The following is a 27,271-nucleotide window of genomic DNA, read 5'->3' on the forward strand; positions in this document are numbered from 1 at the left end:
CTGGGCCACCCCCACCAGGACCAGGAGCAGGAGCAGGAGCACAGCTGGGCAGCGCATGGCTGTGTGGGCCGGTGGCACCCTCTGCAGGAACCCAAGGTGGCGGCGTCCCAGCCGGGCCAGCTGTGGTTCCAGAAGGACCTGGGCTGTGGACAGAGAAAGGGATGCTCACCCTGCTGCCCAGCGCCAGCCCTGAAGATGGCTGCCATTTCCCTCTGTGGGCACCTGATGTGGGCACACGGCTCGGCTTCACTCTCTTCATGGCAATAAAATACACAGGGCGTGGAACAGCTTCTTCACCAGGCGAGTGGCGTCAAACACATTCATATTGTGCAACCATCACCACCATCCAAACCCAGGACTTTCTCAGCTTCTAAACGGAAACTGTCCACATGAAACACTAACCCCCCATTTTCCTCCAGAGCTTTGGCACCAGCCACCCTCCTTCCTGTCTCTCTGAGCTTTGCTACTCCAGGCACCTCACAGAATGGAATCAGTGTCCTTTTGTCTGGCTTATTTCACATAGTATAATGTCCTCAAGGTTCATCCATGTTGTAATGTGTGTCAAAATGTCCCTCTTTTTAAAAAAAAAAAATATTTTATTGATTTTTTTTACAGAGAGGAAGGGAGAGATATAGTTAGAAACATCGATGAGAAACATCAACCAGCTGCCTCTTGCACACCCCCTACTGGGGATGTGCCCGCAACCAATGTACATGCCCTTGACCAGAATCGAACCTGGGACCTGTCAGTCCGCAGACCGACGCTCTATCCACTGAGCCAAACCGGTTTCAGCGTGTCCCTCCTTTTTTTAAGAATATATTTTGTTGATTTTTTACAGAGAGGAGAGTGATAGAAACATCAATGAGAGAGAAACATCGATGCAGCTGCCTCTTGCACTCTCCCCACTGGGGATGTGCCCGCAACCAAAGTACATGCCCTTGACCAGAATCGAACCTGAGACCCTTCAGTCTGTGGACGGTGCTCTATCCACTGAGCCAAACTGGTTAGGTCTCTCTCTCTTTTATTTTTTTAATGTGTTAAGTGCCTAGTCAGGTGACTGACACTACACTTTCTGTCCGGAAGACAAAACAGGCTGGGCGCTTAACATGTTAAGCCCACAGAACCCAGTATTCCCAGGTGGTCTCCCATCCAACTACTAACCAGGCCTGACCCTGCTTAGCTTAGACCCGTGGTCGGCAAACTGCGGCTCACAAGCCACATGCAGCTCTTTGGCCCCTTGAGTGTGGCTCTTCCACAAAATACCACGGCCTGGGCGAGTCTATGTTGAAGAAGTGGCGTTAGAAGAAGTTTAAGTTTAAACAATGTGGCTCTCCAAAGAAATGTCAATCGTTGTCCTGTTGGTATTTGGCTCTGTTGACTAATGAGTTTGCCGACCCCTGGCTTAGAAGGTCAGAGGAGATGAGGAGTGCTCAGGGTGGTATGGTCATAGACAAAATCTCCTTCCTCGTTAAGGCTGACCGATATTCCGCTGCATGGCTAGCCCCGTGCTGCTCGCCCATTCCTCTGTGAGTGGACACTGGATGCGACCACCTTCTGGTACTGTGCATGCGGCTGCTGTGAGCATGGAGAACAGGTATCTTTCAGGTTCCTCCTTTCGGTCCTTTTGGGTAAGCACCCAGAAGTGGAATTGCTGAGCCTCATGGGAACGCTGCTTAGCCTCATGGAGGACGTGGCCTACTGTCTTCCATAGCAGCTGCACGGAGTCTATTCCTGGCAGCTGTGCACAAGGTGCAATCTCAGGGGTGACCCCAGTTTTTCACCACCATTGCAAGCACCATCATAAACACCCTAGTCCACTCCTTTAAAAAAAAAAAAAATATATATATATATATATATATATTTTTATTGATCTCAGAGAGGAAAGGAGAAATAGAAACATCAATGATGAGAGAGAACCATTGATCAGCTGCCTCCTGCACACCCCACACTGGGGATGGAGCGCACAACCCAGGCATGTGCCCTGACTGGGAATCGAACTATGACCTCCTGGTTCATAGGTTAAAGCTCACCCACTGCACCACAGCAACCGGGCTGTTTTTAAAATTTTTTTTATTGATTTTGGAGAGAGAGAAACCTTGATTTACTGTTCCACTTCTTTATGCATTCATTGGTTGGTTCCTGTATGTGCCCTGACTGGGGATCGAACCTGCAACCGTGGCCTATCAGGATGATGCTCTAACCAACTGCGCTACCTAGCCAGGGCACTAACTGCTTTTACTGAGCTCTGTTCCCTCTCTGACGTCATGTCCTCTGCAGGTCACCTGTGTACGCCCTCCCACATTGACTGAAGGACTGTCCTAACATACCCCAAGGAAACTTGGGTGTTCCATTTGTGGGCGTGTAACACAGGGACACAGTGATGTGTCCACAAAGCAAACATCATGCTTACAAAGCAGAATTTCTTACAGTTGATTTCTGTCATTACATGACAGCCGGTTCATATATGTTCTGTGCATCCGTAGCCTTGGTAACCACTCTGCTCGGGGCCACACCCTATGAATGTGCCAACGTGGGCTGCCTGCACCTCATGGGCTTTGCCACAGGCGTTGGGTGTGTTTGCAGCTATTTTCATTAGCTCACACGAGTTTGAATGCATCTGCCATTGTTTTCGAGTGAGTGTGTGTGTGTGTGTGTGTGTGTGTGTGTGTGTGAACTGCTTATCTCCAATTTTGTATCTACTGGGATCTTCACGCTAATTCACGTGGATCCCATGTGCATACAGGTGCCCCAGTGACATATCTGTTCCACACATGTAGTGTCCTCCTATCTAGCTTTTTGTTCTCAGTTTGTATGTGTTTCCTTTTTGTCATAATTGTTCATGTGTTGTGATTCCCTTTGCGAAGCCCCTTTCCCCTCCCCCAGCCTCGGGCCCCTGCCTTCCTCTTACACATCCTCACGCCAGGCACAGGCCCAGCAGAAGAACGCAAGCCAAACCGAGGAAAGGCAGAGGGGTGCAGTCCAATAGGGCAGGGCTGGGTAGGACCAGGTTGGGCAAGACAGAGCAGGGCTGGGTTGGGCAGGACAGGGCAGGGCTGGGTTGGGTAGGACTGGGCAGGGCCCAGCTGGGCAGGACAGGGCAGGGCAGGACGGGGCTGGACAGGGCCGGGCAGGGCTGGGCAGGGCCGGGCAGGGCTGGGCAGGGCCAGGCTGCGCTGCAGTCGAAGCCCTTCAGGAGTCGCTTTGGCCCAGGGCAGAGAGCCTGGAGAGGCTGGGGTTTGAGTCCTAAGGGCAGTGCTGTCAGTCATCACATCTTAGGCAGCAGATACCAGGGTGGGTGAGGCTCAGGCCCCCAGGCCCAGCTGTGGGGGCAGGAGCAGCAGGAGCAGCAGCTGGGACAGCAACAGAGCAGCCAGGCTGAGGGGCCGGGCCCCGTGCTCCGCCCGGCTCAGGCTCAGGCTCAGCTCCACCTCCACGGGGTAGTGGTCACTGACGTTGAGGGCCTGGGGCGAACAGAAAGACAGTGTCAGGGCCCAGGGACTTCCCCGAGGCCATTCCCGCTGCCTCGCTTTACCTGCTCCTCGGTGAGCCGGAAGCTCCGGGGGAAATTGAAGGCAGAGGCCGCGTGCAGCAGCCTCCGGCAGCGCTCCCCGTGCAGCACGATGCGGTCGTAGGCGCAGTGGGTGCTGGCGCGCACTGTGGTGTCCTCGCCATCGGGGATCGCCCAGTAGAAACCGGCCTTAGTGCGCAGCGTCAGCTCCCCCAGGCGCTTCTTGGCCAGGGAGCCGCAGTCAGCATTGAAGTCCCCCAGCAGGATGATGTCCTGGAGAGGGCGCAGCTGTTGTCAGGCCACACGCCATCCGGGTCCCCCTCTCCCCCATGCCACCTGCCCGGCCCTACCTCGCTCTGCCAGCGCTGGGAGGCATCCAGAAACACGTCATACAGGGCGTTCAGCTCCTGCTCCACGGTCTTCGGAGAGGTGTGTAGGGGGACCAACACCAAGCTGGGAAGGTCTGCAAGGCCCCAGGGGTAGAGGGCTCCCACCTGCTCATGGCTCTTCTCCCCGCGGCCCCCTCTGGGTGACCCACCCCCCAGGGGAGCCAGCCAGCCCCCCAGTTCCCGCTGCCCACAGGCCGGCCAGCCTTCTTCCCCTCTCACCCTTGCTGGGCAGCGTGAACTTGGCCACAAAGGGCTCCCTGGTAAAGAGGTCATCATCCTGGTCATCGTACAGGTAGGAGTCCTCGATCTGCATCTTGTGGGGCCTGGGGGACCGAGGGATAGGAAGCAGCATCCCCACATCACTGATTCTGGTTTGCAAGTGCCACATCGGAGCTGCCACTCAGGGTGGGGGCCTCTGCCAGCAGCTCTGTTCCATATGGGCACAGCCTCCCCCCTCCCCCAGCCTTTCCCCCCGCCTCTCTTCCTAGCCTTTTTCCTAGAATTTTATTGGGAGAAAATTCAAACCATAAGCCCGGCCGGTGTGGCTGAATGGTTGAGTGTTGACCTATGACTCAGGTCCTGGTTGGATTCTTGCTGGCCTCAATTCCCAGAAGGGGGCATGAAGGAGACAGCCGATCAATGGCTCTTTCTCATGATTGATGTTTCTGTTTCTCCCTCTCCTTTCCTCTCTGAAATCAATAAAATATCTTTTAAAAAATTCACATACCGCCAAAACCGGTTTGGCTCAGTGGATAGAGCGTCGGCCTGCGGACTGAAAGGTCCCAGGTTTGATTCCGGTCAAGGGCATGTACCTTGGTTGCGGGCACATCCCCAGCAGGGGGTGTGCAAGAGGCAGCTGATTGATGATTCTCTCTCATAGATGTTTCTAACTCTCTATCCCTCTCTCTTCCTTTCTGTAAAAAAAAAAAAAAAATTTTTTTTAAAAATTCACATACCATAAAATTCCAGTGGCGTTTGTTACACTCACACTGTGGTAGAGCCCTCGCCACAATCAGTTTTAGAACAATACAGTTGTCATCCTCAAAAGGAACTGTATCTGCTGAAACCGGTTTGGCTCAATGGATAGAGTGTCGGCTTGGGGACTGAAGGGTCCCGGGTTCGATTCCGGTCAAGGGCATGTACCTTGGTTGTGGGCACATCCCCAGGAGGGGGTGTGCAAGAGGCAGCTGATCGATGACACTCTCTCATCGATGTTTCTAACTCTCTATCCCTCTCTCTTCCTTGTAAAAAATCAATAAAATATATTTTAAAAAAAAGAAAAAGGAAAAAAAAAAAAAAACAAAAAAAGAAACTGTATCCATTAGCATCCACTTGGCAGCCAGCCACTCATCTCTTTTCTGTCTCTGGATTTGCCAATTCTGGACATTCCGTGTGAATGTAATCAACTCATATGTGGTCTGGCCCTGGCCAGTGTGGCTCAGTGGTTGACCATCATCCCATGCACCAGGAGGTTGCTGGTTTGATTCCTGATCAGGGCACATGCCTGGGGTTAGGGCTCAATCCCCAGTATGGGGCGTGCAGGAGGCAACTGATTGATCTTTCTCTTTGTCTCCTTCTCCCTTCCTCTCTCTCTAGAATCAATACAAAGATATTTTTAAAAAAGTAATATGTGGCTCTAACCGGTTTGACTCGGTGGATAGAGCGTCGGCCTGCGGACTCAAGGGTCCCGGGTTTGATTCCGGTCAAGGGCATGTACCTTGGTTGTGGGCACATCCCCAGTAGGGGGGTTGTGTGCAGGAGGCAGCTGGTCAATGTTTCTCTCTCATCGATGTTTCTAACTCTCTATCTATTCCTCTTCCTTCCTCTCTATAAAGAAATTAAAAAAAAATGTTTTAAAATAAATTAATAAATAATATGTGATTTTCTGTATCTGGCTTCTTTCCCTTAGCATCAACTCCAATGTTCACCCATGTTGGAGCATGGGCCAGTATTTCATTCCCTCATATGGCTGAATCATATTCTTTTTTAAAAAAAATTAAAAATATATTTTATTGATTTTTTTACAGAGAGGAAGGGAGAGAGATAGAGAGCTAGAAACATCGATGAGAGAGAAACATCAATCAGCTGCCTCCTGCACACTCCTCACTGGGGAGGTGCCTGCAACCAAGGCATATGCCCTTGACCGGAATCGAACCGGGACCCTTCCGTCCGCAGGTGGATGCTCTATCCACTGAGCCAAACCGGTTCCGGCTGAATCATATTCTGTTGGAGAGAGAGACTGCCTTTTATTTGTCCAGCCATCAGCTGAGGGACACTTGGGTCATTTCCACTGAGGCGTTATGACTGATGCTGCTATGAGCATTCCTGTGTGGACATTGTTCCTCCATTATTATTACTTTAAAAAAATATTTTATTGCCCTAACTGGTTTGGCTCAGTGGATAGAGTGGCGGCCTGCGGACTCAGGGGTCCCAGGTTCGATTCCGGTCAAGGGCATGTACCTTGGTTGCGGGCACATCCCCAGTAGGAAGTGTGCAGGAGGCAGCTGATCGATGACTCTCTCTCATCAATGTTTTTAACTCTCTATCCCTCTCCCTTTTTCTCTGTAAAAAAACAGTAATGTATATATTGATTTCAGAGAGGAAGGGAGAGGGAGAGAGAAACATCAATGAGGAGAGAGAATCATTGATTGGCTGCCTCCTGTACACCCCACACTAGGAATCGAGCTCACAAGCAGGGCATGTGCCCTGACCGGGAATCGAACTGTGTCTTCCTGGTTCATAGGTTGATGCTCAACTGCTGAGCCATGCCAGCCGGGCACCCCTTTTATTTTGGAGTGAATTCTAGACATTATATACTTCCATTTATATAAAGAAATAGGTGCTCCGCCGGTGTGGCTCAGTGGTTGAGCATCTACCTATGAACCATTAAGTCATGGTTCGATTCCCGGTCAGGGCACATGCCCAGATTGTGGGCTCGATCCCCAGTGTGGGGCGTGCAAAAGGCAGCCGATGAATGATTCTCTCTCCTTATGGATGTTTCTATCTCTCTCCCTCTCCCTTCCTCTCTCTGAAATAATAAAAACATATAACAGCCCTGACTGGTTTGGCTCAATGGATAGATCGTCGGCCTGTGGACTCAAGGGTCCCAGGTTCGATTCCGGTCAAGGGCATGTACCTTGGTTGCGGGCACATCCCCAGTAGGGGGTGTGCAGGAGGCAGCTGATCGATGTTTTTCTCTCATTGATGTTTCTAACTCTCTCCCTTCCTTTCTGTAAAAGTTCAATAAGATCTATTTTTAAAATATATAACAATATTAAGGAAAAAAATAGGTCTCCTCCCTGACAGTCCCCCTTGCCCTCTCGATCCTGACCCTGAGGCTGTCCTCCCGGGATCTGAGGGCTGTTTCTGGAACCCGGGTCCACTGGAGGCCCACAACAGGCCCCCTTAGAGCCTCTTCCCAGAAGCTGCAGTCAGCCACCCACATGGGGCAAGACACGCCCGAGCCCTAAGGGCTTCCACCAGAGAGGGGGGGGCGTGACATCTGTACATGGATGAGGCCTGCTGCAGGGCAGGTGAACACTGAAGCTGGCGAGGCTAGAGGAGGGCAGAGCCCAGAATAAAAGGGCCGAGGAGATAAAGAGGGAGAGAAGGTGAGGGCTGCCCTGGGAGGAAGGGGTCTGGGACTACTCAGCCATCTCACAGCGGGCCAAGTGCCAAGTCCGCCCCGGCCACCGTATGTACTTACCTGTAGATGTACACATACTTCTCCACGTATGTGCTGCGCCCCAGGAAGGGGCTGCTCAGAAATGTGTAGGGCCCGGAGTTATCAAATCTGCCAGGAAAGGGGAGCCCAGAGTCAGGGACCCCAAGACTCGAGGGGGTCCCCGGGTTAGACCCCCAGAGCCCAGCTCACCGGTTGAGTTCTCGGATCAGGAGGGAGATGGCGCTGCCAGTAGAGTCCACCAGCTCCTGCAGCACCGTGATGTCGCAGCGAGCCAGGATCTGCAGGACACCAGCAAGGCCGGCCCACTCAGTGCCAGCTGCCCCAGGAGGGATAAAGCCCCTGAGAAACTGGCACTGGCCACTGATGTGGGCCAGAGTGGCATGGTGTGCTGGCTGTGGCCCACAGAAGTGGGCCCAGAAAAGACCTGGGTGGGCCTGGCCAGTGTGCCTCAATGGCTCCATGGTTAAGCGTCGACCTATGAACCAGGAGGTCACTGTTCCATTCCCGGTCAGGGCACATGATCAGGTTGTGGGCTTTATCCTCAGTGTGGGGCCTGCAGGAGGCAGCCAATCAGTGATTCTCTCTCATCGTTGATGTTTCTCTCTCCCTCTCCCTTCCTCTCTGAAATCAATAAAAATACACTGAGTGGCCAGATTATTATGATCTCTGAACACATAATAATCTGGCCACTCAGTGTGTGTGTGCGTGTGTGTGTGTGTGTATTTTTGTTTTTTGAGGCCCAGTGCATGAATTTGTGCATGGATGGGGTCTGGCCAGCCTGGCCACGGTGAGGGGACATGGGCGGTTGGCCGGCCTGCCTGCTGGTCGAACTCCTGGTGGAGGGGACAATTTGCATATTAGCCTTTTATTATATAGGATATACACTGAGTGGCCAATTATGAGTTCAGAGATCATAATAATGTGGCCACTCAGTGTACATGAAAGAAACAAAAAGATCTAGGAATAGTGCTCCATGCCTCTGCACCCTTGTTTCTTGATGTCCCTTTAAAAAAAAAAAATCTGTTTTTATTGACTTCAGAGTGGAAGAGAGAGGGAGAGAGAGACAGAAACATCAATGATGAATCATTGATCGGCATGACCTCCACCGGGAATCGAGCCCGCAGCCCAGGCATGTGACCTGACCGGGAATCGAACCGTGACCTCCTGGTTCGTAGGTCAACACTCAACCACTGAGTCACGCCGGCTGGGCTTTCTCGATGTCCCCTTCTCTGGGCCAGGCCCCGGGCCAGGCAGGGCTGGGTGGGGCTGTGGCTCCTGGTCCTCGGAAAGCAGTTTCCCTACAGTGACCAACCTACCCGAACTAAGGGGTCCAGCACCTCCTCCCTGGCCACCTTGCCCAGCGTCAGCCTCTGGGCGTTGAAGGCGCAGATGCGAAAGGCCTGGGCCACCCCCACCAGGACCAGGAGCAGGAGCAGGAGCACAGCTGGGCAGCGCATGGCTGTGTGGGCCGGTGGCACCCTCTGCAGGAACCCAAGGTGGCGGCGTCCCAGCCGGGCCAGCTGTGGTTCCAGAAGGACCTGGGCTGTGGACAGAGAAAGGGATGCTAACCCTGCTGCCCAGTGCCAGCCCCAGAGCTGCCAGCCCCGAAGATGGCTGCCTTTTCCCTCTGCGGGCACCTGATGTGGGCACATGGCTGGGCCTCACTCTCCTCATGGCGATAAAATACACACTGCGTGGAACTGAGCTTCTTCACCAGGTGAGTGGCGTCAAACACATTCATATTGTGCAACCATCACCACCATCCAAACCCAGGACTTTCTCAGCTTCTAAACCGTGGTTCTCAACCTTCCTAATGCCTCGACCCTTTATTTATTTATTTTTTTAAATATATTTTATTGATTTTTTCACAGAGAGGAAGAGAGAGGGATAGCAAGTTAGAAACATTGATGAGAGAGAGTCATCGATCAGCTGCCTCCTGCACGCCCCTACTGGGGATGTGCCCGCAACCAAGGTACATGTCCTTGACCAGAATTGAACCTGGAACCCTTCAGTCCGCAGGCCGACGCTCTATCCACTGATCCAAACCGGTTTCGGCCAGGTTCCTCCTTTCCGTCCTTTTGGGTAAGCACCTAGAAGTGGAATTGCTGAGCCTCACGGGAATGCTGCTTAGTTGGTGGGGGAAGTGGCCTACTGTCTTCCATAGCAGCTGCAGGGCGTCCATTCTCGGCAGCTGTGCACAAGGTGCAATCTCAGGCCTTTCACCACCATTACGAGCACCATTTTCATGAACATCTCTCTCTCTCCACTTCTGAGCTTTTTTTAAAAGTGTATAGTTACCTTTATTATAATTCATAAATGCATTAGAGATGGATTTTTAAAATGACAATTAAGCTCTCTTGAGCTTCTGCTTTCTGTTCATTCAGCTATGCCCTAGCCGGTTTGGCTCAGTGGATAAAGCATCGGCCTGCGGACTGAAGGGTCCCAGGTTCGATTCCTCATCAGGGCACATGCAAGGGTTGTGGGCTCCATCCCCAATAGGGGGTGTGCAGGAGGCACCCGATCAATCATTGACGTTTCTATTTCTCCCTTCCTCTCTGAAATCAATAAGAACATATTAAACGGAGCCAAAACAGGTTTGGCTCAGTGATTAGAGCGTCGGTCTGTGGACTGAAAGGTCCCGGGTTCGATTCTGGTCAAGGGCAAGTACATGGGTTGTGGGCACATTCCTCAGTGGGGGTGTGTGTAGGAGGCAGCTTGTCGATGATTCTCTCTCATTGAAGTTTCTAGCTCTCTATCCCTCTCCCTTCCTCTCTGTAAAGAATCAATAAAATATATTTTTAAAAAAGAGCATATTAAACGCAAAATAAAATGATCTCAGATACACCAATCACCCCACTGCAGTGTGTGATGGCCCCTATCCCACTCTCCACCTCACCGGTGAGCCCTCTTGTTCGTCTTATCAGCTCAGCCCTCATCTTCCTGAGGGTCTCCGTGTATTTTTGTCCTAGACTCACCCAGACTTTGCTCTCTCGGGTTCAGCTCCTTGACCCACCCTGTCCATGTGGCTCTCACTCAGTGACATTGTAAGTCCTTCTACTTCTGTCTGCCTGCTCCCTTCTGTCACCTTCCCCCTGGTTCTTTCCAAAAATAGGGACTTTTTAAAAACGCCACGGGACGCGGGACAAATTGTTAAAAATCGGGACTGTCCCGCCCAAAGCGGGACGCCTGGTCACCTTACGCTTGGGGCTCACTTTCTGCCTCTCTCAGGCTCTTCCTGCTTCTGTTTTTCTTGGCCTCTCTGTTTTAAAAAAAATTATTGATTTTTTTTTTTTTTACAGAGAGGAAGGGAGAGGGAGAGAGAGTTAGAAACATCAAAGAGAGAGAAACATCCATCATCTGCCTACTGGGGATGTGCCCGCAACCAAGGTACATGCCCTTGACCGGAATCGAATCTGGGACCCTTGAGTCCACTGATACTCTATCCACTGAGCCAAACCGGTTAGGGCTTCTTGGTCTCTCTTGTTCGTTCATCTCTCATGGCTTCTCTGCATATCTCCACTCTCCTGGCTGGGCATGGTGCCTGTTCCTCCCTGTCACCTGCTCTGTCACTCATGCGAGTTTGGGTCTCCCGCCCTGGTGCCTATTCTGGGACGGATGTGTGTGGAAGGCAGCCCTGGGCTGGCAAGGGCAGGCACGGAGGCCCTAGGGCCAGAGGCCCCCCGGAGGGTCCCGGACAAGAACCAGAGTGACTGTACCTGGCAACAGCCCAAAGCCCAGCCTGGGCTCCCAACACCTGGCGTTGGCCCCAGCCTTGGGGTTCCCTTCCCCTCTCATTACCCTCCACCTCGGGGGTAACATTGTCCCTCCCTCTGCCCAGAGGGCTTCCATACCTGCGCAGAACAGCTTGTCTACACACCTGCCTCAGCTGTAAGCGGATCAGGACGCCCCACGGAATCGCAGCAGCTGCCTCTCAGGGACCAGAGAGAAGAGGAACAGGATGTCGGTCAGCTCCACTCATGCAGGCCCCGGCCGGCGGTCCCTGCCCCGCCCAAGCGCCTGCAAGCAGGGCGGGCTCCTGGCCCGGGACAGCGGGCCGCCCGCCCACTTTCCCACCAGGCCCCGCCTTCCCGCTGCGGGCGTGGGACCCAGCCGGGCGGAGGCCCCAGGCTGCGGGCAGATGTCACATCTGTGAGTCAGAGATCAAGCCACGGCAGCTCGTTAATGAATGGTTGCCTGTGCCGAGGGCGGGGAAATGCTGGCGCCTGAGTGCAAACCCCTAGGCGCATTCTCCCAGGCCGGGCGCTCAGCCCCAGGGCTTTCCCAGGCGGCATCTGCGGAGGGAAGATGCAATGGCTGGAGCTGGTGCCGGACTGGAGGGGCGCGAGAGCTTTTAATCCACGTCCTCCCGCCGGGTCCTCTGTGGCTGCACAGAGCGGGCTGAGGACCGTCCCTGAGAGAAGGGGATGTGAGAGCTGCTAGCTCAGCACCGCTTGGGGGCCGGCCCTGTCCCTGTCGGAACAACTGGGGGACCCCGGCGGCGTCTAGGGTAGGAGGCGGGTCTGCCGTGGCTGGTTGTGGAGCGGTCATCAGGACAGTGTCGCCGTCGCCAGGATTGGGGGTGGTGATGAGCAGGTTGGAAAACAATTTTACATCAATAAAATGATTTAAAATAAAAGATAGACCTCTTTAGGGGTACAGGGCTTTCCTTTGGGAGTTATGTTTTGGAACTAGTTTGACGTGATGGTTGCCAACACTACAAATGTATCAAGTGATATACTATGTATATATTGCTACATATGTTACATCACATGTTACATTGTATATCAGATACATGCATACAGGTATCTGTAATATTGTAATTATGTAGGAGCACATGTGTAACAACGTGTATGTTGTATATATAAAATATACAATTTAAAATATTATAGCCCTAATCAGTTTGGCTCAGTGAATAAAGCGTCAGCCTGCAGACTGAAGAGTCCCAGGTTTGATTCCAGTCAAGGGCATGTACCTTGGCTGCGGGCACATTCCCAGTAGGGGGTGTGCAGGAGGCAGCTCATCAATATTTCTAACTCTCTATCCCTGTCCCTTCCTCTCTGTAAAAAGTCAATAAAATATATTTTTTAAAATAAAATATTAGCCGAAACTGGTTTGGTTCAGTGGATAGAGCGTCGGTCTGCGGACTGAAAGGTCCCAGGTTCGATTCCGGTCAAGGGCATGTACATTGGTTGCGGGCACATCCCCGGTAAAGGGTGTGCAGAAAGCAGCTGGTTGATGTTTCCCTCTCATCGATGTTTCTAGCTTTCTATTCCTCTCCCTTCCTCTCTGTAAAAAAAAAAAAAAATCAATAAAATCTATTTTTAAAAAATACAAAATAAAATATTATAAAATACCATAGCCCTAGCTGGTTTTCGATTCCGTCCTAGGGCACATGCCCGGGTTGCGGGATCCACCCCCCGCCAGCAGGGGACGTGCGGAGGAGGCCAATCAATGATTCTCATGGATGTTTCTATCTCTCTATCCCTCTCCCTTCCTCTCTGAAATAAAAAATAAAAAATAATAGATAAGTAAATAATAAGACTTTAAACATAATAAAAAATAAAATACCATAAAACGGTTTAATTTTATGTTGTATGAATTCTACCTCAATAAAAATAAGGGGGGGGGGGAACACGAAAGTAGAAATGCTCCGCTAGCCCGGACTTTGAGCGGTGTCAGGTAATGCCGCTGGGCAGCCCACGATTTTCCTGGGAGGAACAGACAAAAGGAGCGCAGCGGGCGGCGCCGGGCACTGAGGCTGCGCCGGGCTGGGCGGGGCCGGGGCGGGGCCGGGGCGGTCCCGGGGGCGGGGCGTCGCTGCCGTCAAGCGGCCCGGCGCGTTTGCGACAGGCGGCGGCGGTGGAACGTGGGGACTTGACCGCTTCGCTTTCCCCCGGGTGGGCGGGGGGCGCGTGGTTTCCAGCTGCCACTCCTGTCGTTCCTCGCTGCGATCCCCGACTCCTGATCACGGTGGGCTGGCCGGTGGCGAGGGGGGCCGGCCGGCCTCTGGCCGCCCCGCGAGGTGACCTTGTTCGAGTCCCCTGTCGCGCTGAGACGCGGCGCGAGTTGCTGGCGTAGACCAGTTAGTCACCCGGCTGTGGGGCAGTTGAGGACACCCCAGCAGCTGCCCCGGGGCAGGGGAACGGCCGGGCCGTCGGGAGCGGGGGAGTGTGTGTGGGGGATGCCCCTTCATGTGAAATGGCCGTTCCCCGCCGTGCCGCCGGTCACCTGGACCCTGGCCAGCAGTGTCGTCATGGGCCTGGTGGGCACCTACAGCTGCTTCTGGACCAGTGAGTGGGCTTGGCTGGGGGGGAGCCCTGGGCCTCAGGAGAGGAGGAGGCCAAGACCCCCACGCTTTTCTCTCCCCGCCAGAGTGCATGAACCGCCTCACCGTCCACAACAAGGAAGTGCTGTATGAGCTCATCGAGAACCGCGGCCCGGCCACGCCCCTCATCACCGTCTCCAATCACCAGTCCTGCATGGATGACCCTCATCTCTGGGGTACACGGGCCAGTGTGCTGGGCACAGGGAGGCAGGGAGAGAACCCCGGCCAGGGCCAAACCGAAGCAGAACAAGCTCACTTCCCGCTGGGCTCTTCAGAGCTCTGGGACTACTGTTTCCGGGAAGTCCAGCCCCCGTGTGACCCCTCCAGCATCCTCTCAGGGAAGGTGATTTTTGGAGAGACCCTCAGAAGTTTGGAGGGAATGAGGAAGCGAGGAAATGGCCACAGGGCAAGGTCTGACCATTTACTCTGTTGCAGCAGGCCTGGGGAACCTGTTTTCTAAATCGTGGAAGGTCCCACAAAGTCTTGGAACCTTGGGAACAAATCCGAGGACCCGTCAAGGAAACTCTGGGTTAGGGGCTGAGAGACCTGTATCCTGGTTCCAGGTTTGCCCCAGGCTGAGTTTGTACCCTTCAGCCAACCTTATTTGGGAGCCGGATTCCCCACGTACAAGTTCCTGCCCTGCTGACTTCACAGGGACTTGCTTTCACTGCTGAATGCAGGAGGTTAGACTCTCTTACAGCTCAGGGGCAACCACCTGGATAAATCAGCCTTTCAGAACTCATCCTGGCTGCTGCTAGGCAGAGAATGGTCTGAGTGCCACTGCCAGATTCCAGGAGGTATATATATATATATATATATATATATATATATATACACACACACACACACACACACTCACACACACACACACACACACTAAGTGACCAGATAATTATGATCTCTGAATGCATAATAATCTGGCCACTCAGTGTATGTCCTATAGAATAAAAGACTAATAGGCAAATTGTCCCCTCAACCAGGATTTCTACCAGCAGGCAAGGCTGGCCAACCGCCCATGTCCCCTCCCCTTGGCCAGGCTGGCCGGACCCCACCCATGCACAAATTCATGCACCAGGCCTCTAGCATTATGATGTTCAGAGATCATAATAACCTGGCTACTCAGTGTATATTTGTATTTATTTCAGAGAGGACGAGAGAGATAGAACATCAATGATGTGAGAGAATCATCAATCGGCTGCCTCCTGCATGCCTTACACAGCGGACTGAGCCTGCCACCTGAGCATGTGCCCTTGACTGGGAATCGAACCATGACCTCCTGGTTCACAGTTGATGCTCAACTCCTGAGACATTCCAGCTGGACAGGAAGGAGGCGCAGTGGTCGCCAACCAGTGCTCCATGGACCACTGGTGGTCTGTGCGGTCCGAAAGGTTGGCGACCGCTGGAGAGCATTCCAGTAGCCTGGACTATGGTGATGGTGGTGAAACTGGAGAGAAGGTATAGAAAAGGCAGCAGCAAAATATATTGGGGAGGTAGGCAGACCAGACATGGTGACTGATCAAACATGGGGAGTGGGACAGAGCAAGGAGCCGGTGAGAACGTGGGAGGCCGGCCCAAGGTTCCAGAAGATGCCACTTCAGGGCATCAGGAACTGGTAGTGACCCTTGTCCCTCATTCCCCGAAGTGGGGTGACAGAACAAGGTGCTTCCAGGAACAAGGTAAGTGGAGGCATGAAAGCTTTCCTCTCCTCCTCCAGGGATCCTGAAACTCCGCCACATCTGGAACCTGAAGTTGATGCGTTGGTGAGGAGGAATGAGCCCCTCCCAATGGGCCCGGCAGGACCCACCCGTCTCTGCCCAGATTTGCCTTCCTCCTGCTCTGACCAGGAGGCGGCAGCCAGCAGCCCAGGCAGGGCATGGGGTGGGGCGGCGCAGGTCCTCTGTGCCTCCGGTTCACATCGCTGACGGTGCCAGGCAGCACATGGGGGGCGGGGAGGGTCGGGAAGCAGGGCGCGGGGGAGGCGGACATGACTGTGTCTGTCGCCACTCCAGGACCCCCGCGGCTGCAGACATCTGCTTCACCAAGGAGCTTCATTCTCACTTTTTCAGCCTGGGCAAGTGCGTGCCTGTTTGCCGAGGTGAGTTACTCCTCCGGGAGGGCTGGTGGGCTGGTGGAGGCAGGGAGACGCTTTTGCGGGTTTCTCTGGCTTGGGCTTGGAGCAGGTAGCCTGGTGGCCAGTGCCTCTGGCTTGGAAACACTGGGAGTGGAGGGACAAAGGTGAGACAGGCAGCCTGGGAGAGGGAGGCCTGAGGCCCAGCTCCATCGCTGGAGGAGTGCCGGTTCCTCAGAGAGAGAGCTCCATTCTCTGCGCAGGCCTGAGGATTGTGCCAATCTGGGGCCCTGGCGTTAGAAGTCAGGGAGGCACCAAGGGCATGTACCTCTGTTGCAGGCTCGATCCTTGCCACTGGTTGGGGCACGTGTGGGAGGCAACCAATCGATGTGTCTCTCTCACATCGATGTTTCTCTCTCTGTGTCTCTCCCCCTCCCTTCCGCTCTCTCTAAAAATCTATGGAAAAAAATATCCTCAGGTGAGGATTAACAAACAAACAAACAAACAAAGGAGTCACTGGTGGCAGTGTGTTATCTGTGGTGCTGGTGGCTGGTGCTGCAGGCTGCAGGGAAAACAAACTTGTGGAGGGAGGTGTGTACCATTGAATGATTACCGGGCACCTCTGAAGAGCCTATGGAGGTCGGGGCCATTCTGGTATCCATTCTCCACATATGGAAGGATTGAGCTGCTGGGCCAAGGTCATTGGCGAGATGTGGCAAAGCCAGGATTCAGATCCAGGGTGCTCTTTTCTCAGGAGAAATAGAATATTTCCCGGCAGAATGTGAAAGGAAAAGCATTCTAGGTGCATGTGTCAGGCACTACAGAGGTCATCGATAAGGGCAGAAAATGCAGGCTGGCTCCCGCTGCAGGCCTGGCTCCGTGGTTGAGCATTGACCTATGAACCAGGAAGTCATGGTTGGATTCCTGATCAGGGCGCGATCCCCAGTAGGGGGTGTGCAGGAGGCAGCTGATCAGTGTTTCTCTCATCATCATTGATGTTTCTCTCTCTCTCTCCCTTCCTCTCTGAAATCAATAAGAATATATACTTAAAAAAAAAAAAAAAGAACAGTTGGGAATAAAGATACTGGAGACTCAACCACAAACTCACAAACATAGAGGCGAGATTGCGGAGGGGAAGAGCAGGGAGAGAGCAGGGACCCAGGATAGCACCTCAGAGCACAGAAGGAAAGAGAGTCTGTGAGGCAGCAGGAAGCAGTGGCCACAGAGGAAGTAAGCAAAGCCGTAGGAGCTTCTGGGGCTGGAGAGGGGGAAGCGAAACACCAGTGGTGGCCACTTCTTCCAGAGCTTGGTGGTGAGGCAGAAAGAGGAAGAAGTAACCAATGGCCCTGGCCAGGTGGCTCAGTTAGTTGGAGCGTCATCCCATACACCAAAAGGTTGCAGGTTCGATTCCCAGTCACGCCACATACCTAGGTTGTGGGTTTGATCCCTGATCATTGCAGAAGGCAATCAATCAATGTTTCTGTCTTATACTGATGTTTCTCTCTCTCCCTTCCTCTCTCTCTCAAATCAATAAAAATGGCCCTAGCCGGTTTGGCTCAGTGGAGAGAGCGTTGGACTGTGGACTGGAGGGTCCCGGGTTCAGTGCCAGTCAAGGGCACATGCCTGGGTTGTGGCATTGATTCCCAGTGGGGAGGCGTGAAGGAGGCAGCCCATCAATGATTCTCATCATTGATGCTTCTCTCTCTCCCTCTTCCTTCCTCTCTGCAATCATTAAAAATTGATTTAAAAAAATAAAATCAGCCGAAACCGGTTTGGCTCAGTGGTAGAGCGTCAGTCTGGGGACTGAAGGGTCCCGGGTTCGATTCCGGTCAGGGGCATGTACGTTGGTTGCGGGCACATCCCCGGTAGGGGGTGTGCAAGAGGCAGCTGGTTGATGTTTCTCTCTCATCGACGTTTCTAGCTCTCTATCTCTCTCCCTTCCTCTCTGTAAAAATCAATAAAATATATATTTTTAAAAATCAATAAAATGTATCCTTAGGTGAGTATTTAAGTAAAAAAAGGCCTACCTGGTATGGCCAAGTGGTTGAGCATCAACCTGTGAACGAAGCGGCCACTGGTTTGATTCCTGGTTGGGGCACATGTCCAAGTTGCAGGCTTGATCCCCAGTCGGTAGGCATGTAGGAGGCAGCCAATGGATGGTGATTTTTTTCTCATCGATATTTCCATCTCTCTATCCCTCTCCCTTCCTCTCTCTCTGAAAATCAATAAAAATAGTCTGGCTGGCATGGCTCAGTGGTTGAGCAACAACCTACAATCCAAGAGATCATGGTTTGATTCCTGGTCGAGGGCTCATTCCCGGGTTATGGACTCAATAAAAGGCAGATCAATGGTTCTCTCTCATCATTGATGTTTCTATTTCCCTCTCCCTTCTTCTCTGAAATCAAGAAAAAATATTTTTTAAAGAAATAAAAAATAAAAATTTTAGAAAATTAATAACACATTTTTTAAAAATATATTTTATTGATTTTTCACAGAGAGGAAGGGAGAAGGATAGAGAGCTAGAAACATTGATGAGAGAGATACATCGACCAGCTGCCTCCTGCACACCCCCTACCAGGGATGTGCCCGCAACCAAGGTACATGCCCTTGACCGGAATCGAACCTGGGACCCTTGAGTCCGCAGACCGATGCTCTATCCACTGAGCCAAACCGGTTTCGGCCACATTTTTTTTTTTTTTTTTTTACAAAAAGAAGAACCAAAAGGTGTTAATGGTGTTAAGGGGGAGGTTTTATTTTATTTTATTTTTAATATATTTTTATTGATTTCAGAGAGGAAAGGAGAGGGAGAAAGAGATCGAAACAATCAATGATGAGAGAGAATTATTGATCGGCTGCTTCCTGCATGCCCCACACTGGGGATGGAGACTGCAACGCAGGCACATGCCCTTGCCTAGAATTGAACCCAGGACCCTTCAGTCCAAAGGCTGATGCTGTATCCACTGAGCCAAACCAGCTAGGGCAAGGGGTAGTTTTAAAAAATATATATTTTATTGATTTTTTTTTTTTTTAACAGAAAGGAAAGGAGAGGGATAGAGAGTTAGAAACATCGATGAGAGAAAACCATCGATCAGCTGCCTCTTGCACACCTCTTACTGGGGATGTGCCCCCAACCAAGGTACGTGACCTTGACCGGAATCGAACCTGGGACCTTTCAGTCCACAGGCTGACGCTCTATCCCACATGTGTCAAACAAAAGGCCCGCGGGCCAAATCCGTCCCACCAGGCCTTGCAATGTGGCCCGCACCGCGCTGTCATCACTGCACTCCTCTGCATTTCCATCACAATGACAGTTTATGACTGTTCAGTAAACCATTCGGCCCGCGATTTAGGCTGGATTTAGATTTTGGCCCCTTCTCTGATTGAGTTCGACACCCCTACTCTATCCACTGAGCCAAACTGGTTTCAGCAAGTAGTTTGTTTTTGTTTTTGTTTTTGTTTTTGTTTCTGTTTTTGTTTTTTAATTATTATTTCTAGTTGGTCAAAATAAAGCATGGTAAAGTCCAATAAAATACCTCAAATAAATGAAAATGAAAAGCTGCAGCACCCATGCCTCCAAATCCGCAGATGACGTACTCCCCAGAGACAGTGCCTATAATACTTTCTCATTTGGCTGCTTTGGGCGGCTGTCTCTTTTCTCTAAGGCACAAGCAGACGCTACAGTGTCATGGCTGGTGACCATGGAGCTGTCTGCCATGCCCTGTTCTCAGATGAGGACTCTGCTCTTACACCCTGTCCCCGAGTCTCAGTTCCCTCCCTTCTACAACCTCAGACAGAAGCAGCCCGTGTCCACTTCCTGTCTCTTTGACCTGCATCTAAAGAGGTATTGCACAGTTGAAATCAGAAAGCAAAAAAACCCCCTAAAAAACAGAAAGCAAAATCTTAATCCTCGCCGAAACTGGTTTGGCTGAGTGGATAGAGCGTCGGCCTGCAGACTGAAAGGTCCCGGGTTCGATTCCGGTCAAGGGCACGTACCTTGGTTGCAGGCACATCCCCAGTGGGAGGTATGCAGGAGGCAGGGAGAGGGATAGAGAGTTAGAAACATCGATGAGAGAGAAACATCGACCAGCTGCCTCCTGCACACCCCCTACTGGGGATGTGCCCGCAACCAAGGTACATGCCCTTGACCGGAATGGAACCTGGGACCTTTCAGTCTGCAGACTGACGCTCTATCCACTGAGCCAAACCGGTATCGGCTAAAATATATTTTAAAAAATCTTAATCCTAAACACCTTCAGCGAGAAAGTGGGCAGGGACAAGCCTTTCATCAAATGCATTTGATGGACAGCAGAGATGTAACGTGTTGAAGCAAAGGAACTATCTGGCATACCTTGCTTCTGTGTTCCAAAAAAATTCCCTTTTCCTCCAAGCATAGGCCTTGTGATACGCATGAAGTATCGGAGCGATCTTGCACAAGCTCTACAAGTGAGTAGAAAGACCATTTGCAAAAGCTAAACATTATGAAGAGTTGCACCCAAAGCATAGCATTATTTTGTATTATTTTTATTTAATATATTTGTATTGATTTCAGAGAGGAAGGGAGAAGGAGAGAGAGAGATAGAATCATCAATGATGAGAGAGAATCACCGATTGGCTGCTTCCTGCACATCCCGCACTGGGGACTGCGCCCACAACCATGATCACGGAATCGAACCACGACTTCCTGGTTCCTAGGTTGATGCTCAGCCACCGAGCCACGGCCGCCTGGCTAGAGGAGATGCTTTAACAAGGGATGTCAAGGGCCGCGAAGTGGTGCAGTCGGGACTGAGCGGGCTTGAGAGAGACAGTCATCGGAGGGGGTCTGTGTGGACCGTGCAGGGAGGAGGAGGGCTGTCCTGAGCTGCCGCTTCGTTCTGTTCCGCGGGAGAGGGACCGACAGGCCCGGGAGAGTGGAGACTGATGGGGAGAGGCCTTTCCTCGGCAGGAGACGGTGTCTACCAGAAGGGAATGGACTTCATTTTGGAGAAGCTCAACCATGGAGATTGGGTGCACATCTTCCCAGAAGGTCAGTGGGGCCGGCGGTGGGGCAATGCTCCCGGGAGTATGGACGAGGCCCCGCCCCCTCCAAAGCTTCCCCTCTGTCTCGTCCCTCCCAGGAAAAGTGAACATGAGCTCCGAGTTCCTGCGCTTCAAGTGGGGTAAGGGCTGCTGGCCCTCTGGGGCGGCTGAACGTGTTGGTAACAGCGGCCAGGGGCCAGGGGCTGAGCCAAGGGCTGGCCCAGGGGAGCCGGTGTGAACTGGGGCGGGCAGGCTGGCCCCCGCCGCAGGCCAGCCCTGAAAGCTTCGCCCAACATTTCTGTCTCCCTCCGGGCAGGGATCGGGCGCCTGATCGCCGAGTGTCATCTCGACCCCGTCATCCTGCCGCTGTGGCATGTGGGTAAGCCTTTCTCTGGGGCAGGCCTGGGCCTGGGGCTGGGGGCAGGGAGAGGGGCTTTCCGAGGGGCCAGGCTGGGGCCCGGAGCTTCCCCGCTACCCCCACGCCTGCTGCCAGCCTTCTGTTCCCTGTGCCACAGGAATGAACGATGTCCTTCCTAATAAACCACCATATGTTCCCCGAATCGGACAGGTAAGTAGGGGCTGCTGGCCTTTGTCTGTCTGTCTGTCTGCCTGCCATCTGGCCCTTGGCTGCCACTCGGCATTCTAGGAGCCAGGTTCAGGAGGAGCTGAGCTCAAGGCTGAGGCCCAAGTGGTACATGGACAGGGCCTTCCTATAGGGCACCAAGCCCCAGAGAGGGAGAGCGAAAGAAATCAGGCCCTGGCAGGGGTGGGCCCTGGGGTTAGGACAAGACAGGACTCTAGAGCATGGACCCTGGGACTGAGATGGCTCTTGCAAGCCACTGAGCCCCGTCCTAAAGAGGGAGAGTGGCCCAGCCAGCATGGCTCAGTGGTTGAGCTATGAACCAGGAGGTCATGGTTCCATTCTCGGTCAGGGCACGTGCCCTGGTTGTGGGCTCAAGCTCCAGTAGGGGGTGTGCAGGAGGCAGCTGATCAATGATGCACTCTCATCATTGATGTTTCGCTCTCTCTCCCTCTCCCTTCCTCTCTGAAATCCATTAAAATATCATTAAAAATAAATAAAAATGAAGAGGGAGAGTGGCCAGAGGGAGCACCTAGCAAGTTTAGGGGCAGGACTGCAGGTCCCCCAGGGCAGTTGGGCTGGGGCTGTGGGCGCTCCCCCTATTCTAATCACCCCGTGGCCGGTGTCCCTGCAGAAAATCACTGTGCTCATAGGCAAGCCCTTCAGCGTCCTGCCTGTGCTCGAGCGGCTCCGGGCAGAGAATAAGTCCACGGTGAGTTTCCCAGCCTGCCCCTGGCTGGCCTTCGCCCCTCTCGGCTTCCCATGGCTTCTGGCCGCAGCTCCCAGAGGCCTCCCGCTCAGCCTGGTCCTTCCCCGCAGGTGGAGATGCGCAAAACCTTGACCGACTTCATCCAGCAGGAATTCCAGGGCCTGAAGACCCAGGCGGAGCATCTCCACAACCACCTGCAGCCTGACAGATAGGCCCTGCCCTGCGCAGATCCTGCCCGGCTGGCTCACAGTCCCATGAGGTCCCCCGAGCCTGGGGAAGAGGCAGCCCCAGGACCTGGTCCCCAGCTGCCAGGTGCCCAGTGCCGCCTCGGGTTCTCGCCCCTGCACACGGCTGGGCTGGGCTGGACTGATGCCTGGAGCTCAGATGGAGTTTTTAGACAGAGTCCTTCGTCACCCTTACACCCTTAAAGGGCACCCTCCCCTAGCTGGTGAGCATTCCAGCTCATCTGTGGTTTTTGCAGTTGAACAGGGTTGCTTGGCCACCAAGGGAGGGAAAAGTGTAGGCAGTGGCCTCCTTCTTGCCTCCACGTGTGGTCTCCCAGGGCTGGTGTCCGGAGGGAAAGCAGTTGAAGGGGGGATGGGCGAGTAGACTGGGACTTACGGAGGGCCCACAAGGCCATTACCTTGAGCTGCTCACCACCTCCTCAGGGACAGTCTTTGGCCAGTGCTTCCTTCTGCCCAGGCTTCCGACAGGCCCGGGAGCTTCGGGCAGCCACCCCCACTCCCACCCCCCACTGTAGCAGGAGAGCAGCCCACGACCTGGCCAGTCGTCCCATGCTGGGGCCCAACTTATTCCTTCCTGTGTCCCGGACATCACTCAGGCCCCCTGAGGCTGGATTTCTATGTTTTATAAAAAATAAAGTATCTGTTGTGCTGTTGTACCCCTGGCCTCTGTACGGGTGTGGATGGGAGGTCAACCGCTGGGCAGGGAGGGGGCGTGCAGGAGGCAGCCCATTAATGATTCTCTCTCATCACTGATGGAGCCTCAGAGCCCCGGGCGCAGCCAGAGCACGGGAACAGATGGTGTCGAGCTCCCCGTGTGCACCAGCCACTGACTTCAGTCATCCCCATGACAACCTTGTGGAAGTAGGAATTAATCTCCTTTTGCAAAGGAGGCGGAGCAAGGCTGAGCGAGTTGCTTCAAAGCCCATAGCAAAGTAGGGAGAAGCAAGGAGCAGCCCAGTCCTCCCCTCTCTGAAATCAATAAGAATATATTAAAAAAATATATATATATTATTATTATTTTTTTTTTAAAGAGAGAGGTTGGGCCGAGACCTGTTTGGCTCAGTGGATAGAGCGCCAGCCTGCGGACTGAAAGGTCCTGGGTTCGGTTCCGGTCAAGGGCATGTACCTTGGTTGCAGGCACATCCCCAGTAGGGGGTGTGCAAGAGGCAGCTGATCGATGATTCTTATTGATGTTTCTAACTCTCTATCCCTCTCTCTTCCTCTCTGTAAAAAATCAATAAAATATATATATTTTTTAAAATAAATAAATAAAAGAGAGAGGTTGGGACCATGGGTGGGAATAGCCGATCCAGGGTGGTGGCGCTCCTGGCAGAAGCAGAAAGCAAATCCTCTCTAGAGAAAAGCAAGCTCTGCCCTAGCTGGTTTGACTCAGTGGATAGAGCGTCGGCCTGCAGAATGAAGGGTCCCAGGCTTGATTCCAGTCAAGGGCATGTACCTTGGTTGTGGGCACTTGACCAGAATCAAACCTGGGACCCTTCAGTCCGAAGGTGGATGCTCTATCCACTGAGCCAAACTGGTTAGGGCAAGAAGAGAAGATTTAAAGACGGTCAGAACTGCAACTGTGTAGTTTTAAACAAAAAGCTTTTTAAATTACCAGAAGGGGGGAAAAATCACTTCAGTGTAAAAAAAACCCAAAAAACACTTGTAAATAAATATAGGTAAAAACAGACAGTTGGTCAGTATGCATGTATACGTGCAAGTGTAACATATGCTGTGATAGCATGTTGCATATTTTCATCTTATGTCTCAACGACATACTAATTTCCATAATTTTGTTTTGCATGATTTTATTTTTAATTTTATTTTTTTAAGAATTTACTTTCTTTTAAAAATATATTTTCTTTACTGATTTCAGAGAGGAAGAGGGAGGGAGAGATAGGAACATCAATGATGAGAGAATCATCAATTGGCTTCCTCCTATATGGTCCCTCCTCGAGACCCAGGCATGTGCCTTGACCCGGAATCGAACCGTGACCTCCTGGTTCATAGGTCAAAGCTACATCACTGAGTCATGATGGCCAGCCCCACGGAAGTTTTCTATCCTCATCTTACCTGCTTCCTGGCAGCAGTGGACACTGACTTTGTTCATCATAGAGTCCTTGAAACCAAGCTTCTCCCTGGGTTTTCCCCTCCTCTTTGATGCTTCTCCCATTTCTCTTCTGGACCTTCCTCCCTGCTCATTGTACATGGAGCATGTCAAACTCGAAGGCTAACCTGGGTCAAATAAACAAAGTTGAAGTGTATGCGGGCCACAAAAAACACACACACAAAAGCTTCCATTTTCATAGAAACGTAGGTTTGTTTTGATAGAGACATGCTGAATACAAAGGGCTGAAATAAATGAGTCATCACTGACATAAAATATCAGAACATTTTGCTGAAACCAGTTTGGCTCAATGGGTAGAGCTTCGGCTTGGGGACTGAAGGGTGCCGGGTTCGATTCCGGTCAAGGGCATGTACCTTGGTTGCGGGCATATCCCCAGTAAGGGGTGTGCAAGAGGCAGCTGATCAATGACTCTCTCTCATCGACATTTCTAGCTCTCTATCTCTCTCCCTTCCTCTCTGTGAAAAATAAATAAAATATATTAAAAAAATATCAGAACATTTTAATAAAAATTAATATTTTTTCTTGAACATTCACTTACCAGACACTGAATAACTGCACAAATTAAATAATGTCACACAAATAAACCTATTTTTCTTGTTCTCCGAAAGCGAAATATTTCCTGTTGTGCACGCCAAACAAGTCAGTCCAAGACTAATGACGTGGCCATGGGCTGCTTAACTATTTGCTGCTGGTATGTGTGGAGAGAAATGGTGCGCCTACGCATAAGGGAAATGAATGCAACACGATTATAGTTGCCTCTTTTTTTATATATATATATTTTATTGATTTTGAACAGAGAGGAAGGGAGAGAGATAGAGAGTTAGAAACATCGATGAGAGAGAGTCATCGATCAGCTGCCTCTTGCACACCCCCTACTGGAAATGTGCCCGCAACCAAGGTACATGCCCCTGACCAGAATCAATCCTGGGACCTTTCAGTCCACAGGCTGAAGCTCTATCCACTGAGCCAAACCAGTTTCGGCTGCAATTTTTTTTTTTTCCTAGAACAGACTTTATTACTCAGAGAACATTTTAGTGCTGGTAACCCTGCCCAAGTAGCAGGGATGCCCCCAGGAGACGAGCCCTGAAATTATGACACTGAGAGCTCATGAAGCATTTCTGGCACATCTGCCATCCAAGATATATATGCACACACACCTCATCTTTACTCTGGAATTAAGCAAATCCTCCCCAGGGAGGGGGCAAGCATCTCTAGGTTTATTACCATAAATGTAAGCTAAAAGCAAATCTCTAGAAAGATGAAGGGAATTTTTAATGATTTTGGAAAGTGTCCAGGAAGGGAGGCTTATATTTATCATAGCTTATCAATTTTCTTTGCTAAGAAGGCCCTAGCCCTAGCCGTAGCCGGTGTGGCTCAGTGGATAGAGCGTCAGCCTGCAGACTGAAGGGTCCCAGATTTGATTCTGGTCAAGGGCACGTAATTTGGGTGCAAGGCTTGACCCCCATCCTAGGCCTGGTTGCCAGAGGCAACCAACTGAGATGCGTCTCTCACATCGATGTTTTTCTTTCTCTGTCTCTCCCCTTCCCTATAAAAATCAATGAAAAAATAGCCTTAGACGAGGATTTAAAAAAAAAAAAAAGCCCTAGCTGGTTTGTTCTGGTGAATAGAGTGCTGGCCTACGAACTGAAGGGTTCTGGGTTCAATTCCGGTCAAGGGCAGATATCTTTTTTTTAAAAAATATATATTTTATTGATTTTTTACAGAGAGGAAGGGAGAGAGATAGAGAGCCAGAAACGTCGATGAGAGAGAAACATCGACCAGCCGCCTCCTGCACACCCCCCACCGGGGATGTGCCCGCAACCAACATACATGCCCTTGACCGGAATCGAACCCGGGACCTTTCAGTCCACAGACTGACGCTCTACCACTGAGCCAAACTGCTTTCGGCAAGGGCACATATCTTGGTTACATGCAGGAGGCAGTCAATCAATGAGATTCTCTCTCATCATTGATGTTTCTCTCTCCCTCTCCCTCTCTGAAATCAATATAAATATATTTTAAAATGTACTTCCAGCCCTAACCAGTTTGGCTCAGTGGATAGAGCGCCTGCCTGCGGACTCAAAGGTCCCAGGTTCTATTCCGGTCAAGGGCATGTACCAAGGGCAGCTGATTGATGTTTCTCTCTCATTGATGTTTCTAACTCTCTCCCTTCCTCTCTGTAAAAAAAAAAAATCAATTAAAAAATATTTTTAAAAAATGTACTTCCAGCCAAAACCGGTTTGGCTCAGCGGTAGAGCATCGGCCTGCGGACTGGGGGGTCCCGGGTTCGATTCCGGTCAAGGGCATGTACGTTGGTTGTGGGCACATCCCTGGTGGGGGGTGTGCAGGAGGCAGCTGGTCGATGTTTCTCTCTCATCGTCGTTTCTAGCTCTCTATCCCTCTCTCTTCCTCTCTGTAAAAAATCAATAAAATATATATTTTTAAAAATGTACTTCCAGACCTTTGGTTGGTATAGAAGTTCAATGACTCTTTCACACAGTCACCAGACCTGCAGAAACAACTCTTTGGAGAGCAAGCAAGCTGTGGTTGATGGGCGGGCACCCAGGCTGCCGGGCAGGCACCGCTGGAACTGGGAGCTGGAGAGGCCCTCTCCCGCT

At 51.8% G+C, this 27,271-nt stretch overlaps 2 protein-coding genes across 4 annotated transcripts; one reads left to right on the forward strand and one right to left on the reverse strand.

Moving 5' to 3' along the window:
• Positions 1-2,639: 2,639 nt before the first annotated feature.
• On the reverse strand, positions 2,640-11,672 carry DNASE1L1 (deoxyribonuclease 1 like 1). 2 transcript variants are annotated; one of them, XM_045573503.1, is made up of 8 exons: positions 11,460-11,672; positions 8,899-9,125; positions 7,772-7,860; positions 7,604-7,690; positions 4,117-4,220; positions 3,859-3,971; positions 3,533-3,781; positions 2,640-3,461 (listed from the first exon to the last, which is right to left on the reverse strand). In XM_045573503.1, exons 2-8 carry the CDS (start codon positions 9,037-9,039, stop codon positions 3,303-3,305), a joined length of 942 nt encoding a protein of 313 aa, XP_045429459.1. In that variant the 5' UTR covers positions 9,040-9,125; positions 11,460-11,672; the 3' UTR covers positions 2,640-3,302. The 2 variants fall into 2 exon arrangements, with proteins under 2 accessions (XP_045429459.1, XP_036271606.2); XM_036415713.2 differs by having other exon boundaries at positions 11,434-11,672.
• Positions 11,673-13,406: 1,734 nt separating this feature from the next.
• On the forward strand, positions 13,407-23,178 carry TAFAZZIN (tafazzin, phospholipid-lysophospholipid transacylase). 2 transcript variants are annotated; one of them, XM_036415716.2, is made up of 11 exons: positions 13,407-13,872; positions 13,955-14,083; positions 14,346-14,486; positions 15,622-15,667; positions 15,917-16,002; positions 20,918-20,998; positions 21,090-21,131; positions 21,308-21,370; positions 21,507-21,559; positions 22,206-22,283; positions 22,391-23,178. In XM_036415716.2, the coding sequence occupies exons 1-11, from the start codon at positions 13,764-13,766 to the stop codon at positions 22,490-22,492; spliced, it is 930 nt and encodes a 309-aa protein (XP_036271609.1). In that variant the 5' UTR covers positions 13,407-13,763; the 3' UTR covers positions 22,493-23,178. The 2 variants fall into 2 exon arrangements, with proteins under 2 accessions (XP_036271609.1, XP_036271610.1); XM_036415717.2 differs by lacking the exon at positions 14,346-14,486 and having other exon boundaries at positions 13,409-13,872.
• The last annotated feature ends 4,093 nt before the right edge of the window (positions 23,179-27,271 follow it).

This window comes from Pipistrellus kuhlii, unplaced genomic scaffold (genome assembly GCF_014108245.1).
Source record: "Pipistrellus kuhlii isolate mPipKuh1 unplaced genomic scaffold, mPipKuh1.p scaffold_m20_p_51, whole genome shotgun sequence".
NCBI lineage: Eukaryota > Metazoa > Chordata > Mammalia > Chiroptera > Vespertilionidae > Pipistrellus > Pipistrellus kuhlii.

Coding starts and splice junctions, on each gene's coding strand:
- DNASE1L1 (XM_045573503.1), bottom strand. CDS start 9,039: ATGCGCTGCCCAGCTGTGCTCCTGCTCCTGCTCCTGGTCCTGGTGGGG. Junction 3,972..4,116: donor GTTCACGCTGCCCAGCAAGG/GTGAGAGGGGAA, acceptor GGGGCCTTGCAG/ACCTTCCCAGCTTGGTGTTG. Junction 3,462..3,532: donor TCCGGCTCACCGAGGAGCAG/GTAAAGCGAGGC, acceptor TGTTCGCCCCAG/GCCCTCAACGTCAGTGACCA.
- TAFAZZIN (XM_036415716.2), top strand. CDS start 13,764: ATGCCCCTTCATGTGAAATGGCCGTTCCCCGCCGTGCCGCCGGTCACC. Junction 21,371..21,506: donor CCTGCCGCTGTGGCATGTGG/GTAAGCCTTTCT, acceptor CCTGTGCCACAG/GAATGAACGATGTCCTTCCT. Junction 21,560..22,205: donor ATGTTCCCCGAATCGGACAG/GTAAGTAGGGGC, acceptor GTGTCCCTGCAG/AAAATCACTGTGCTCATAGG.